Below are 17,154 nucleotides of genomic sequence, written 5' to 3' on the forward strand. Positions count from 1 at the left end.
GAACTGTGGTCAAAGTCCCCCAGGGGGACACAAATGTTGTAAAAAAATAATAATTTTTTTTTAAATGAGTTAAAAAAAAAAATGTAAAAAAAAAGTTAAACTTTTTTTATGCTTTTTCTCCGATTAGCATGAAAAAAAGGTAAAAAAAAAAATTTAAACCCCCCCCCCCACATATTTGGTATTGTCGCGTCCGTAACGACACGTACAATACGTTGCACATGCTTTTGACTGTGCACAGTAAAAAGCGTAAAAAAAAAAAAAGCTAAAAAACTGAGGCAAAATGCTAATTTTTAGCATTTTGCCTCACTAAATACGCAATAAAAGTGATCAAAAAAGCCGTATGTACCCCAAAATTGTACCAATAAAAACTACAGCTCGTCTCGCAAATAATAAGCCCTCACAGAGCTCCATACATCAAAAAATAAAAAAAAAAGTTACAGGACTTTGAATGCAGCGATTTAGAAAAAAATAAATAAAAAAAAAAAAATCCAAAAAAATGGGGTTTTATTGCAGAAAAGTGGAAAAACCTAAAAAAAAAAAGTAAGAATTTTGTTATCGTTGTAACCGTACCGACCCGCAGAAAAAAAAGGATTGTTATTTATGCTGCATGATTAACGCTGTAAAAAAAAAAAAAAAAAAAAAAAAAAATTTATATATATATATATATATATATATATATATATATATATATATATATATATATATATATATATATATATATATATATATATATATATATATATATATATATATCTATCAGAATTAATGCATTTTCTCTCCCTGCTATCATAAAAAAAAAAAAAAAAGTTTTGCAATATAGTCAAATGTACCCAAAAATGACGCCGATAAAAACTACAGATCGCCACGCACAAAACAAGCCCTTATTTGGCCGTGTCGATGGAAAAATAAAAAATTATGGCTTTTGATAAATCAAGAAGAAAATCCGCCAAAAAAATCCTTGCGTCCTTAAGCCCAAAATAGGCCATGTCGTTAAGGGGTTAATGGAAACCATCTGTGCAAAAATGAAGTATGCTGTGACTTTTCCTCCACGAGTGGAAATCGCTATTGATTTCCACTCGTGTGCAGGAAGAATCCATTTCCCATAGCATGCTATGGACGGTATTTGCTGCGGATTCGCGGTGTGGACGGCCACCGTGGATTCAACAGCAAAAATCTGCTGGTGTGCAGGTGGTCTATGTAATGAAGTTAATGCTATAGGGACAGAGAGGCTTAGTGACTGAATCAAAGCAGTCTGCAACTGTGAGGGGGGAACTTTGGGGTGCGTTTGCTTAGGAACTGTCACAATTGCTGTAGCTACGCCACTGGGGAACACCATCTAATAGCCAATTTTTCATTCTAAGTGGAATTTCCCTTGATCAAAAAGCCATTTGTTTAGAAAACCAAGCGTCAAATCACAAGAAAAATATGGGGCAACGTTTCATGTAGTTTTAAGGTCTTTATTTTTGGAATATTGCATTACATCATACATTGCATTGATAGAAAGATCCAGAAATGAGCTTACAGCCTTCATATTCAAGTTTTGATTCCTGCAACATATCATGACTATTACAGCAATGTGCATTCAGTGCGGTTCATTTATCCTGGACTAACCTAAATCGGGAGAGGACTGTGTTTACAGCATATCAAGAGGAAAAGATGCAGTAAGGGACATTGGCCAAAAATGTACCATATCTCTCAGGATCATCCATAACTGACCCAACACCAAGACTGGGGCCATGAAGACTTTTTATATGAAGACTTTCCAATGTTAGCCATTGGGTAACAGCTGCCGTTCACAGGAGTGTACTCAGTTACATGCAGCTCACAGCATTCCCTGCACAGAAGCTTATAGTTAGAGAGTAACTACATGTCAGTGTGACATGTCAAAACTTTTGACCAATGGGGGTCTGGGTGCTGAGCCTCCTACTGACCACTGAAATGAAGGGACTGCAGCACTTACCCAAGCACTGCACCCTTTCGACTGCTATCATTGCATGTCGGCTCTTCCCGGCAGATGAAGACGGACGCATAGACTACTATGAACATTATGCACCTGTCTTTAGCTGCAGAGAGGAACTCTGGTGGGCGCTGCAGCCTCTTCATTTCAGTGATCAGTGGGCGGCTCAGCACCCGGAAACCCGCTGATCAAAACTTTTTCACAGGTCGCCTTGACACAAAGTTAATAAAAAGTGCAGATTTAGAAGCCTTCTCCTGCACTAGTTACACGGGTCTTGTCCAGTGCGGTGAGGTTTTTGAGAAGAAATCAGTCATGTTTTTCTAATCCTGAATAACCCCTTTTATTAGATCTATAAACATTGAATGGCCATTTTACTATATAGGGCCCATCCACGTACTATGGGCCCCATGGAACCATTGTGCTGCACGGTGACTGGTCCCCAAGGAGTAGATAAGCTGCACTAACATTAGTCCAGCAAGTGCAGTTGAAGTGTGTTTTTACATGAGGTTTTTGTGAATCCAACACAGATCTGCTTATTCCATGCAGAAAGCTGCATGAAGATAGAAACCAAGATGGAACTACGGGAACGAATGTGTGAAGTGGAGACCTCTTTGGTCTCCATTTCACATATTATCCATCTCTGACAGTCTTTTACATTGGATAGAAAAGTACTCGCTCTCTCATATACTCACCCCCATGGTGCCATCCTGGTTCTGACCTGGTTTCAGTTTCCCATGCAGTTTGCCAAGTGCAGGACGGACCGAGCGCTGGATTCACCAATAAGTAATGTGAAACTAGCCTCACTGCACTAAATCATCACAGAGGGTTCAACTCAATGGCACCATTGTAAAATATAGGAAAAGAGTTGAACAATGTACTGATTTATTATACTGTCTGTTTAGAGATTGGTTTAAAAATTGGAATATAATGGACGTTTTACAATATTTCACATACACAGAAAATATTGGAATATTATTTAAAAAATCCTATAAATCTTTTGTTTTATCAGTTTTGTATAGATTGAGGCCCATGAGGTTTTCTTCTCCAGTCTCGTCTAAAAAGGTAGCGCCAGGATTAGGCTTGTTTCCCGTTACCAGAAAATGCAGTAAGGGGCACTGGCCAAAAACGTATCTCTCAGTATCATTCAGAAGCAACCATCAAACCAATTCATTTTGGGGGCTTGAATGACAAGTACACTGTAAGGGCTCAACTGTCAGGTCACATGACTGAGGGGGTGGAGTTAAACCACTACCAACGGCAAATAGAAGTAGTTTGAAAGCATGCGGCGGACTATAGAAAAATGGAGGTTCTTGATGAAGTTGAGCTATTTGTAAAGTTTGGTAAATAGTAAAACATTTGCAGCTTTGCTTGCTACAAATCAGGAACAGCAGTTAGGATTGTAGTTTAATAGGCCCCGGAGCCCCATACAAATTACTCATATGGTTCTGGCACCAATTCCAGTAGAAAGGCTAGGTTAGGTTTCTGAACTTGCATCCTAAAGGTATGGGCTGCTGGAGGAAGGGCGGGAGGGGGTGGGGGGGGGTAACTGGGTAAACCGGTCACCGCGGCAGCAATCACATATCCATGTTGAGCAGGACAAGGAAGTAGAGATTTTATACTATTCCGAGCCCTTAAAATTGGGCAGACAATGCTTTAAAGGGGTCATCCTACCTCTAACCATTTTGCTACCGGAAGCAGACAACTCTGTACATTGCGCACGCAGAGGCCTGGGTTGGTACTGCAGGTTGAGTCCTATTTAACTGAACAGGATTTAGGCTGCATTACCAACCTGGGCCACTAGGTGCACAATATACTGAGCTGTCTGCTTTTAGTAGCAAAACAGATAGAAGTGAGACAACCCCTTTAAACCCCCGGGGCAAAATAGGCACCAATAAAAATAAAGATTTTAGTTCTACTAGAAAGGACTGCCAGGATTTATGGAAATACCGGCAAGGTGAATCTGCCGCTCATCTCTAGGAATCAACTCCTAGCCTCATACAAAAATAGGCAAAACTAAGGATTTGCAGCATTCTTCATAGGTCATGTAGAGCTGAACTGTGTTATTAAAAGTGGAGTTCCCCTTAAAGAGCAGCTAAACTAAGCGATTATCCGATAACCCAACACAGTGCAAGGTCATTTGTTGGCATCATGGTGAGATTACCATGGTCATTGGGAAGTCCTGACCTTTAGATTGACTCTATACATAGTAAATATAGTCATTCTTGAGGGTAGACTAATATTCATGAAGCCCATCAACTAACCAGGAGTAAACTGCATAAATATCAAAGTATCTCAATAAGGTCACTGGCCTGTGGTGCAATGATTGGCTGTATGCTTGGCAACTTTAGCCCACAGAATGGTTGGCATCACACAGGGCATCAGTTCTAGGTATTATTCTAATGTACAGTATGTGGCACAGGTGCTATAATATGGTTTTGTACCACTTGAATCCCTTTTATAAAACATTATAAACGTACCACTAAAAAACAAGGCAAAATGGGTCATATGAAAAAGAACAAACAGTTCAACTAGAAAAAGAAAAAGGACAGAAAGCAGCAAAAAATATAGAATTGGCACGGAAATGATTGGCTGGGGGCAAGGCACAAAGGGTTTTTCTAGAGGCTAATGTAGGGGCTTGTCACGGATAGACACAGTTCCATCCTCCATGCCAAAGTAGACTCTTTCGGCCATGTTAATGAAGAGTCCGGTGTCCACCACACCTGCAAGAAAGCAAATAGGAGGTCAGTAGGGTTAGAAAGAGCATGGAAGGAAACACCAGGTAAGAGTTGTGCAACTACCATAGAAGCAGGGCGTGTGAGGTTCAGTATGAGCTCCCCACCTGAACGGAAGACAGTCTGCTATAGTATTCCAGCCACCGCTTAGTCTACAGAGCTGAAGGTTTCCAGCAAATAGCAGCTCAGAAAAATAGCTGATCGGTGGAGGCCCGGTGAAGGAGCCCTACTGATCTGATATGGATGATCTATCGGGAGGTTAAGTCATTAATACTTAATTCCTAGAAAACCCCTGTAACCTCAATAAAAAGGTATCGTACATGTGGAAGGGCTCTCGGCAGTAAGGCCCATTATGAGTTTTGTTATGAGGTTCTAGGATTTCTTTGCACATCAATGTACGTGAAGTCCAAAGTTCTATAATTTTAGGCCTCCCAACTGTCCCGAATTCAATAGGACAATCCAGAATGTGGAAGTCTGTCCCGCCTTCCTGGCCGGCCTACCGTATGTCCCGTCAAACACTGCCAGGCCCAACTACCAGAAATGCTCCTCATCAACCGGTACAATAACCACTCTGCATTTGATACTCTGCTGCCGGCCACTGATAGCACACAACTACATACACAGACTGACCTCTCGCCTCAGCTCCCGTGTGAGTCCAGTGTGTGTACAGACCAGTGTGCAGTCAGCGACCGCGTGTGAAGTACAGAGCAGCTGCCTGATGAAGAGCATTTCTGTAAAGGAGTACGGTGGAGGGGGCAGTGTAACTGTGACCAGAGAGGGAAGCACTATAGAGTCACAGAGGGGAGCACTACAACGTAGTGGGACCAACAGGTGCCGGGGGGGGCATCTATTAGCATGTCCACACCACAGAAAGAGCATTATTACTTTGGAATGCCATAAAGGGGACATTAGTACTATGGGGATATTGATAACCAGAGGTTCATTGAGGGCAACAGCAGAATGGGGAGAGTATGCAGAGATGAGAAGTGTCTGAAAAAGTCTTCATGGCGATCTGGGCCAGATAAAGAAAACGCCAAATCAGAGGAGAATCCATCTCTGATCACTGGAGGTAACTGCACTGTAATAACTATTAATCTGTAGAGCTGATATCTGACTCCCTTACAGTAACAATGTACCCAGTAATAGTCACTGTGGGGCATCATTACTATGAAAGGATTAAAGAGGTGTGATTGAGGCCTTAGTCAGACGGGTGTTTTTTGCCGCGATTTGCGCATGCGCATGCGTCCGGCGATTTTATAAAACCATTATGGTATCGGACACATGAGCGCTTTTTATGCGCTCGTCCGATAAATTATAGAACAGAAATCGCAGATCGCACCTATCTGCGATTCCTGTTCTCTTCTCTATATGCGCTCAATGGGGCCGGCGGCAGCAGCGCCGACCCCATTGAGAACATATAGAAGACAAAGTGGCAGAGAAGAATGATGTTTGCCCATTGAATTCAATGGAGCCAGCAATGCAGCCGACTCCATTGAAAGCAATGGGCTGCCGGCGTGCGCGGGATGAATTGTCAGGAAGGGTTTAAATATATAAGCCCTTCCCTGCAATTCATCCAGAAATGTGTTAAAATAAAAAATATATATATACTCACCTGCTCCCGGCAGCCGGAGTTCCGTGCGGCCGGCCTGCAGTGGGTGTGAAGGGGGTGTGAGTCAGACCTGCCCCTGATTGGCTCAGCGCTGAGCCAATCAGGGGCAGGTCTGACTCACACCCACTTCAGGCCGGCCGCTCTGAACTCCGACTGCCGGGAGCAGGTGAGTATGTATATATTTTTTATTTTAACACTTTTCTGGATAAATTGCAGGGAAGGGCTTATATATTTAAGCCCTTCCCGACAATTCATCCCACACTCGCCCGCAGCGCATTGCTTTCAATGGAGCAGGCTGTATTGCCGGCTCCATTGAATGCAATGCGCTGGACAGCTCCGGCCCGTTTCTAATGAAACGCAGCTAGGAGCAGATTTTCGGGCGATTTTCGGGCACCGGTCACGCGATTTGCGGATGCGCATCCGTCATGTGATCCGCAAATCGCGGGAAAAAAACCCCGTCTGACTAAGGCCTTAGTGTAAAAAGGATGTGGCTTGTAAAGAACAAAAAGCTATATGCGCTTCCGTCATCGATCGGGAGAAAGAATTGGTGTTATTTTCACCAATATGTCAAATTCACAGATCCTATAGAATACAACCAGTTGTCTGATTTATAGGGGGTGATCTAGAATTCGAAAAAAAAAAAATTCACAGAAACAGCACCACTCTTGTCTATGGGCTTTGCCCGGTATTGCAGCTGAAGGGAGACCAAGCTGCAATACCACATGCAATCCATAGACAAGAGTAGTGCGGTTTTTAGAAGAAAAAACAAAACAAAACACACCACATTTTTCTAACCCCTTTAAATCATATAGCACTTTCCACACTTGTATTAGTGCACAGCTGCATTCACAGTTCTGTGGACTTCAGAGCTAAAATCTTCCAGCATGCCTTGCTGTCTGCACAGAACATGGACTGGCAATGTGCGGTCTTTATACTTGCACTGTACAGAAGTCAGATTTAGAAAACCAACTATCCCGCTGCCTTATAGGAGCAAAGTTAGGCTGTTTGAAGATAAGCTTGCTGACTGTTTCCAAGAGGACTATTAGAATTGTAAATGCAATTATGGTTGTATAATTCACACTGGAAAGGATCGGCGTCGTATTATATCCCAATACTAACTGTAAACCAGCGCTCAGAGAGGAGCGTATAGAGTTATGTCACTGAGACAGTGATCCCTCCATTATTTGGACATTCATCCAAGGCTGGTACCACCACCAGACGGACGCGTGTCCCTGCCCGAAACTATGATGCCTGGAGTCTGGGACAGGAGACACGCGGTCAGGCCGGATTGCGAATGCAAAAAAGCTGCTAAAACCTGATGGTGGGTTACGGGTCTGGAAGTGGGGAATCCATTAAAGCTCCAGTCCAGCGCAGAAGAATCAGGAGAATTCGTATCTGGTCATAAATTGGAGTTTGCCGGCTTGGCTTAGACTTCAGCACAATCTGCAATCATCTTCTACGTGGCGCTTTCACTACGGTTTCCATGAGCGTACGGGTCAGGCTGTTCATGTATTAGTCAGAGAAACTAGAGACGGTTTCATGAAGGCAACTGTGAGAGCTGCACCTGTTCCACGTGTCCCCGAGCACAGCAGCGCCCATTACTACTAACAATAGGAGTATAAGGGAGTCTTCAAACATACCGAATGGCGCCGTTTTGGCCGTTGGTGTTTAAGATAACATCTTATCTGCCTGTACAACGAGCTGAAAGAACATAGCAAGGGTAGATTCACCCCGACGAGTTCTCCTTAGGATTTTCGGGGAGGGAAAGCCATAAAACCTTTATAAAAACACAGCAGAGAATGGAGAAAACCTCCGATCTTTGCTGTGTCAGCTCTTTACATGCCGCGGTCTATGCGACCACAGCATGTAAAGGGCTGACACCATCGGACTCCGCAATGTGATCAGGGGGTCCTGATGGGTCTCTGTGGAAGTCCCCTAAAAGGACAAAAGTTTTAAAAGGTAAAAAAACAAAACGTAAAATTATTTTAAAAAAAAAAACAAACAAAAAAAAAAAAAAAACTAAAAAACACATGTCTTCCTTTACTTAGTAAAAAATTAAAAACAAATATTACACATGTGGTATCCGTGAGTCGTAATGAACCAGAGGAGGAAGTTAGTACATTATTTAACCCTTTAATGACGCAGCCCCTTTTTTTCTCCCCCCCACCCATTTCTTTTTTTCCTCCCCCGTTTAAAAAAAAAAAAAAAAAAATCGCAACTCCTTTATTTATCCGTCGCTGTATGAGGGCTTGTTTTTTGCAGGACAAGTTGTACTTTTCAATGGTGCTATTTAATGTACCATATAATGTACTGAAAAACCTTTACAAAAATCTAAGTTGAGTAAAATGAAAAAACAAAACGACATTCCGCCATCTTTCAGTGCGTCTTGTTTCTACAGCGCACAAACGGCAACAAAAATGACATGATAACTTTATTCTATGGGTCAGTACGATTGCTACAATACCAAACGTGTATAGTTTATTTTTTTTGCTGTAGTACTTGTATTTTTTTTTCAAAGACATTTAAATTTTTCAATTATTTTCTGCCGCCATTTTCTGCTCGCAATAACTTTATTTTTCCGTCAACTTACTTGAGCAAGGGCTCATTTTTTGCGGGATGTCCTGTAGTTTACGATAGCGCTAATTCAGAATACATACGACTTTTTGATCGCTTTTTATTGCATTTTTTCTGGGAGACAGGGTGACTGAAAAAGTGCATTTGTGGTGTTCTTTATTTTTTTTCGGACGAAGTTCACTGTGCGGTGTAAATGATGTGCTGCTTTGATAGATCAGACTTTTATGGATGCGACGATACCAAATATGTATTCTTATTTTAGGATTTAGATTTATTACAGATATGGCAAAGGGGGGGGGGGGTGACAAACTTTTTTTTAAAAACAAATTAAAAAAAAAGTAAAAAAAAAAAGATCAATAAACTTTTATGCTCCCCCGGGGGACCACAACTAGCGATGCTTTGATCACTCCTGCAGTATGACATAATGCTGTATGATTGCAGTTGTTGCCCACGGGTGTCTGCTGTAATAAACAGCTGACCTCCGCGCTGTATGAAGAGAGGTTGCGCCGCGATCTCTCTTCATATACACCCAGACGCTGCAGGACGTAAAGGTACATCCTGGAGCGGGAAGCCTATCTCACCATACAAGAAAAACGGAATAGACAGTGATCAAAATTCTGCACAGATCAATAAATGATACTAATGAAAGTACAGCTCATCCCGCAAAATAATAACCCTTACACAGCTCTGTTGATAACTAAATTAAAATGCTAGGGGGTCTCTGAATGCAGTGATAAAAATATATATATTTTTCAAACTGAAAAAGTAGCGAAAAAGAAAAAAAAAACTATTACAATTTGGTATTGCCATAATTGTACTGGCCTGTAGAATTACTTTAATATATTTTTTATACTGCTCAGAGAATGCAGTGAAAAAGAAAAAGAAAAAACATGCCAGAATTACAGATTTTGCTAATCTTGCTACTAGAAAAAAAACAGAATAAAAAGCGATTAAAATGTTACATGTTCCAATAAATTAGATAAATGATGACTGGAGTTCATCCCGCAAAAAACACGTCCTTCTAGAGCTCCGGCAATGGAAAAAAATTAATACGGCTCTTGGAATGTGCTGACACAAAAGCAAACCTTTAAGAAAAAAAAGGTTTTAAATGTACAAAAATAGCAAAACCTAAAAAAAACAAAAAACACTGTATAAACTCGGTATCGCCGGAATCGTGCTGACTCAGAGAATAATGTTATCACACTATTTATTCTGCATGCTGAACGCCGTAAAAATGGAATCCAAAAAACACATGGCAGAATTTCTTTTTTCCCCCCAAATCTCCCTACAAATCTTTTTACAAAAGTTATGCAATACATTATATATACCCAAAAATGATGCCATCAAAAAGTACAATTTGTCCTGCAAAAAACAAGCCCTCATATGGCCGTGTCAATGGAAAAATGAAGAAGTTATGGCTCTTGGAATGCCACCTCAAAATTAGTTGAACTTAAATGATTGGCCCATTTAAAAAACAGCCTTGGGTTTCTTACCACCCTGTTGTGCCCACCGCCACTCAGGAGGTTAAAGGGGTAAGGTCAATGGCGTGGCTGGAGTCCTGCGTGTCCCAAGTCAGACTTTAGACTGCATCCTCCGCCCACTCCACGGAAGGGTATGGAATAAATGGAAATCTGGGTTGAATTTTTTCGGCATGGATTCCACCTCCAAGTCTGCAGCTGAACCACGGATTTCCACTTGCAGCTACTGCGGATCCGCACACCGATTCTGCCTTTTTCAATGTTGCAAATCTGTGCCAGAAAGGGCCGGTCACCTCTCTTTCTTTCCACAGGTGGACTGGTAGACTATAGCGCAGACTAGCATTAGTACACGTCAAGCACTTCGGGGCGTGGAGTACATGTGGAATCGAAGCAGATGCCACGTTAAATCTGATGCCAGACTCACCATGTGGACATAATCGAATAATTAGGCTATTAGATGGAGTCAAACTCAGCCGCCCATCATTTCTTCTCTTCCCCCTGTGCGCGGTACGACTGCTCCTTCAGTCACGGTCAGAGGTTATGGCTGGATTACAGAATTTATAATATACCAATAACGTATGTTGTACCATGCAAGTGGAAGAAGACAAACGATAGTCGACCTACAGGCCTTCAGTTTGACGCCCTTGGTCTAATATATGACAGGTCTCTTTAGACAGTGCACTGCCCCGGGTTTCCTCCCTTCAGTAATGACCATTATACAGTATTGGGGGTTATAGCCACATCCAGGCGGTGGTCCCGTCATCCTCCAAGTCCTCACAGCTAATAGCCAAGAGAGAAAAAGAAGTTCCAGCGCTCCAAGTACAGATATAGAAGCAATATGAAGGCACTTAGGACCCCTCTAAGCTTTACTCCATACCACACGAATCAGGAAACAATACTGGCTGGTGACCGCTCTCTTGGTGAATCTGGATACTAGGGGACTTTCAGGCGGTCCCGGAACCCCCAAGTACGGCAAGTGCCTCTTTATTACTATTTGATCACATATTGAATTTTCTTTCTCCCGGCCATTTGCTGTTCTGACCGAGGTATTCTATTCCCTTGGCTGTTCCAGATGTCCTTGGTGACGAGGTGTCGCTGGTGGAAATATAGTGTATGTATGAGAGCCTTTCCGGGCTACAGGCTTTTTACATGCTACTAGAGTATATGGTGACTGAGCTGCCCTGCAGTGTATCAGGTGATGCATATGTGGCTTCTTTTTCTGTGAGTTAGGTCGTTGTACATTTTTTCTCTCTTAAATGGGTAATACTACTGAGGACTTCTCAGGATCGGTCATCAATCGTTGATTGACAGTGGTTCGTCACTCAGGACGACAACCAATCAGTTGCTCCAGTGCACGTTGTCATAGGCAAAAGACACAGGAAATGGAGTAGAAGCAGATTGCTCCGACCCACGCAGTGTCCGATGCTGGTAATTACAAGTGCAGCTCTCATTGAAGTTACTGCCTGCAATTGCCAGTAGTGACCACTACACAGGGATCGGAGTCCTCTGCTTCCACACAGCACCAGGTGTATTTTGCCTGTGACAATGGGCCCCGGAGCAGCTAATCAGTTGGGATCCAGAGCGGCAGACCCCAGCCGATCAACTATAGATGACCTGAGAAGAAGTCATTAGTAGTACTTGCCCAGAAAATCCCTTTAAGGAAACACTCCTTAAAAGGAAAAGATCACTAAACTATACTTTGCTTACCTTCACACATATGGGCAAAGCAACAGTGACCAACCTGCCCGTGTATCCCCCTACGGAATCCAGATGCCATTAACATTCTGCAGCCCATGAGTATGTACACAGCAGAATCAAACATGGATACCACCTCTAAAACCTCAGCAGAAATCTCAGACTAAGGGGAGCTGCACATGGGCCGTTTTTGCGCAACTGGGTTTTTTATTGTAGTTTTTGTGAGAGCAAGTCGTGTGCATTTGTGTGCGCAAAAATAATAAAAATATGCACCGAAGCTCCCAGCCATTAAAATGGCTAATTAGTCTAATGGAGGTCAAGAGGTGTTCTTATTCTGCGCAAATACACAAAAAAAAACCAAATGTGCACACATAAAAACGAACCCATTTTTTGTGTTTGTCATGGGCAAATACACCTGTGTGAATCCCGCCTATTAGAGAAAATAGCGGCGCGTTTTTTTTTCCTTGTCATCAGTCGAGCAAAATCTGACGCATCATGCTTTATTTCCCTGTGAATTTGTGCAGGAAGCGGTTTTTCAGTGAAATATTATTGATGACTTCTCCTCAAAATAGGTCATTAATAGTTGATCAGCTGGCGTCCGCCGCTCGGGACCCTAACCGATCAGCAGAGCGGGCGCATGCTGTCAGCGCCGCAAATGCACAGCGGACGCCTGCGCACAGACCTCTGTGTGGTAGCCGGCGCTTGTAACCACGGGCACAGCGCGCGCCGATTTCAATAAGAGCCATGCCTGCAGTTACAAGTAGCGGTAACTACATGGGAGGTTGGTGTGGAGGCTTCCGCTGTGTATTTGCGGTGCTGACAGCATGCACCCGCTCAGCTGATCGGTTGGGGTCCCGAGCGACAGACCCAAGCTGATCAACTATTGATGACCTATCTTAATAATAGGTCACTGATCGTATTCTCAGTGGAAAACTGTAACACAAAGGCTAAAACCCGCAGCAAAATCCACACCATTTAGGGGAAAATTTGGCCGCTGCAGATTAGCTGCCATTTACTGCCAATTTTCCACTGCAGAAATCCCCAGCGAATAGGCTGCCTTCACACGGAACACAAAGTTCCAGTTCCAGTATGTATTAAAAGGGGGTTGCACCAGAATTTCAAGTTATTCCCCCATCTACCTGCTGATCGATGGGGGTCTCACCACTGATCTTGAGAACAGGACTCCCGTTCCTCCTCCCGCAGTGGGGTCACTATAATTGGAGCGCTAGCTACAGTCCAATACTAAGTGAATGGAGTGCTGGTGCGGTTGTGTGACCAGCACTTCATTCAGTCTCCTCCTCGTTGCAGGGGGTGCAGTAACCCCACAACAGGGGACACAGGACATCTGTCCTTGAGATTGACAGGGGTCTCAGTGGTGAGACTCCCACCGATCAGCAAGATATACCCTAGCCTATAGACAGGAGAGAACATGAAATTCTGGTACAACCCCTTTAATGTTACAAGTAAGATAGAAATGGCACCTAAATACAACCGTGTTTCCCCAGAAATAAAACAGTGTCTTATATTAATTTTTGTTCAAAAAGGTTTAACTTTTTTACATGTATAGCTGCGTGGACACTATTTAAATGGACTTTTTTAATTAACTGTTAGCAGGGCTTATATTTCAAGCATGCTCAAAAAGCCTGAAAAATCATTTTGCATCCTCAAAAATTCTGGAAAATCATGCTGTCTTATTTTCAGGGAAACCTGGTATATACAGTAACCAAAAAAAAAAAAAGAACATAAAACAATCTTTTGATTATTCTGGGTATGTGACTCAGCCAAGTGGAGGCGCTCCGCCCCCCAGTGGAATTCTGGTTGAATTGCAATCAACAACAAAAAAGTAAAAAAGTCTAATCGCAGTAACATAGTAACATAGTTCGTTAGGCCGAATAAAGACAATGTCCATCTAGTTCAGCCTGTCTATCCTCCTGTGTTGATCCAGAGGAAGGCAAAAAAAACCCAAAGCCCTTTTGGGGAAAAAATTCCTTCCCGACTCCCTAATGGCAATCAGACTGTTCCCTGGATCAACCCCTAATAGTTCCTACCTGCCTGTATACCGGATTAACAATTAACCTAAGATTTATAGCCTATAATATCCTTCCGCTCCAGAAAGACATCAAGTCCCCTTTTAAACTCCTCTATGGATTTTGCCATCACCACTTCCTCAGACAGAGAGTTCCACAGTCAACTTTGCTGCCATCTCCTGGTCTAGAATGTGAAATGCAGAGTTGTGTAGAATTCAACTACTACTATAATATGCAGCATCCACTCATCCAAGATAGCAGGAACAGTCCGGGTGATCCTTAGCCGGTGCGCACAATTTCAGTACAGCAGGGAGGGTGATATAAGGGGTTAATGCAGCTGCTGTACTTGCATTTATAGTCATACTAACATAGTATCATAGCCCATCCTGTTCAGCCTATAACCACCCCCCAATGTTGACCCAGAGGAAGGCAAAAAAAGCCATATGAGGTAGAAGCCAATTTTCCTCATTTAAAAAGGTAAAAAAAAACCTCTTTCCTGACTCCAATCTGGCAATCATACTGCCACATCCAGCCCATTGCCGAGAACACTCAGTGGGGTTGAGACTCAGACTTTGAAGGTCCTGGACCAAGTCATCACACTCCAGAGAAGACTCCATGATGAGAAACAATGAAATGAGTCTTGATGACTAGTAGTAGCCCCACTGTGAGACGTCAGCAGCTACATCCAAACTCCTAATAGATCATACAGCTCGTATCAGTCAACTTATTGGGTCCCAGGAGATATGGGCCACAGCATTACAGGACCACCACTGCCAGACCAAAGACCACCAAGAAGAAGAACACTAGAACTGGTTGAGCTGCACATGGATGTTTCCATTATGGTAAACAGGAGATGTGGAAATGGACGAATGTAAGAATACGGCATTCTGCTGAATTCTAAGACTCCTCATACCACTCCAAAAATGCCAGCTACAGAATGCTGAGCATAGCATACAACAATGACTACAAGCCTCTACATACCACATAGTTCCCAGTGCAGCCACATGATGGCCATATAGGTGCCAGCCTATTGCTCCAAATCAAAATGCCCCCACCACCACCTCCACCCCTCCTATGTAGAATGCAACCCTATGCAAGGCTGTAGTCCCCTCCACTAGTCTGCTGTTCTGGATGAGTGGCCAAAATAATTATGTCCCCTCTAAAACACGTCAGGAGGGGGAGCTGTAAAGTGTCCACCACTGATCTGCATACATACCTACATCCCAATTAGTTTGGGAAAATTCTTCTGATCTTGGTCCAGAAACACTAATGTGCAACAAAACTACCTACAAACATCAGACCCACCTGGAATCATTTTGATCGCCGTATTAACCGCTGTCCAATCGTGAGGTTTATCAAACTTCCAGTCAAGCAGAAAGTTCCCGTTATCAGTCACCACTGGGCCCTAGAGGAAGGAAAAGTTAACCAGTCACAAGAAGCAAATGGTATAAAATCCAATTCATTCATTTTATATAAAAGGCATTGGCTGAGTCAGATAGCTTCTCCTGACAGCAGCCCGGGGCCGAGATGGACAAACCAGCTGCTGGTCCAATTACTTTCATAATATATCTTTAAGTGGTCAGTGCTCTAATTTCTGATTACAGAGCATCAAATTCCTCACATCGCTTCACACGGCCAGAGAATTCTAGCTGCCTGCAGCCACCACTAGAGGGAGCTTACTGCATACAGATATACTGTTCCTATAGGCCCAATTAGTGGTAGTGCAGACAGCTAGAATGATATAGCTTTGTGAGGGAAGCGGGTGATTTTAAGGATGCAGAGTGAGTTTAAAAACACAACTGAATTTTGGACCTAAAACTTGAGATATTTAGAGTCGGAGTTCCAGTTCACCAAAGTTAATGACTTTATTATATAGTTAAGGGCTTTAAAGTCCAATTGTCCAAAGCCTGAAAGTCTGGAAAATCCAGTAGAAGTGCCAAAGATATGAAATGCTGGGCATCTAAGGATTACAGAATTAAGGATTCCTATATGAAATAGGGATCCTCAATTCTTTTTCCATTAAGCAGCCTCCTTGTTCTTGGACTATCAGAAACCGTTCCTGTTTTCGGATGTCGAGGAGCGAAGACGACTGTATACAAACACCACATGTGGTTATAAACTTGGCTATTCGTTAAAACATTTAAAAGAAACCAACTGAGGCAGAATTGTGCTTTCTAAAAACATTTGACCAGTCACATGACAAAAGTTTTGATCGCTGGGATCCAGCTGCCTAGTCCCCACCAATTACAAGAACGAGCCATCTGAAGCATTTATCTGAGCTCTGACATGGCTCGCTAGCTGAGGATGGCCCAGAGAAGCACTTCAGCTGGCTCATTCTAGCAATCTGTAGGGTCTCAGCAGCTGGACCTCTGGAGATCAAAACTTTTGGCATGTCCCGAATGCAAGTCAAAAGTTTTTAGAGAGTTATGGTATATTTTAGCTACAAACTCCCCATATCCTATAACAATAGTGTAGATGGGGGACAACCTGGTCCCGCAGCCAGAAATACACAAAACATTCAGATTCTGTATTGCAAGTTATATTTGGTCGGGAAGATGAGTGCAACAGAATCTGTTGCATTCCTCCTTAGTAACTCACAGCTTTACTGACAGCCATCCTCAGTTCGGCCACACCACCAAATTTCTTCTGGATTGTTTTAGTCACTGGAACATAAGCCATAGGGAAAACCTCTATAGGGATGCCCTTCTTCCATTGGTCCCCAAAGTTCTTGGAGTCCTTCCTGTTCAGAAACAGATTAGATACCTGGATTAGGGGAACTAGTGAAGACCTGCCAAGGAATTACAAGGGGTAAAAGGAGGTAAACTGATGGTACATTTTAATGAAGAAGATTCATAGTTGTGTCTTGTTAGTTTGCTTCCTAGATACAAAGTCACACAGTGTAAGGGTGGCCGTGATCCTTAAAGTGCATCGCCATCTCTTAAGATGATTTTGTTTTGAAAGTCATAATAATTGCCAAGGATTTTCTTAATTTAGATCATTGAGGAGGTTGGGTTCCTTCTCTCTTAATGCAGAGCTTTAAAACCCCTGTATAAGAACCTGTCAGCTCCTATAAGCCCATAAT

General features: G+C 42.7%; 1 protein-coding gene across 3 annotated transcripts in view; it reads right to left on the reverse strand.

Annotated features, from left to right (window-relative positions):
- Positions 1 to 1,443: 1,443 nt before the first annotated feature.
- RPIA (ribose 5-phosphate isomerase A) overlaps positions 1,444 to 17,154 on the reverse strand; it is a 48,438-nt gene continuing 32,727 nt past the window's right edge. For all 3 annotated transcript variants that reach the window (XM_066572957.1, XM_066572959.1, XM_066572958.1), the window contains exons 8-10: positions 16,671 to 16,812; positions 15,378 to 15,477; positions 1,444 to 4,677 (exon numbers count right to left, since the gene is read on the reverse strand). In XM_066572957.1, the coding sequence (XP_066429054.1) occupies positions 4,580 to 4,677; positions 15,378 to 15,477; positions 16,671 to 16,812 (340 nt within the window). In that variant the 3' untranslated portion in view covers positions 1,444 to 4,579. The remainder of the gene's footprint in view (positions 4,678 to 15,377; positions 15,478 to 16,670; positions 16,813 to 17,154) is intronic.

The sequence above is a fragment of the Eleutherodactylus coqui genome, chromosome 7 (assembly GCF_035609145.1).
Source record: "Eleutherodactylus coqui strain aEleCoq1 chromosome 7, aEleCoq1.hap1, whole genome shotgun sequence".
Taxonomy (NCBI): Eukaryota; Metazoa; Chordata; class Amphibia; order Anura; family Eleutherodactylidae; genus Eleutherodactylus; species Eleutherodactylus coqui.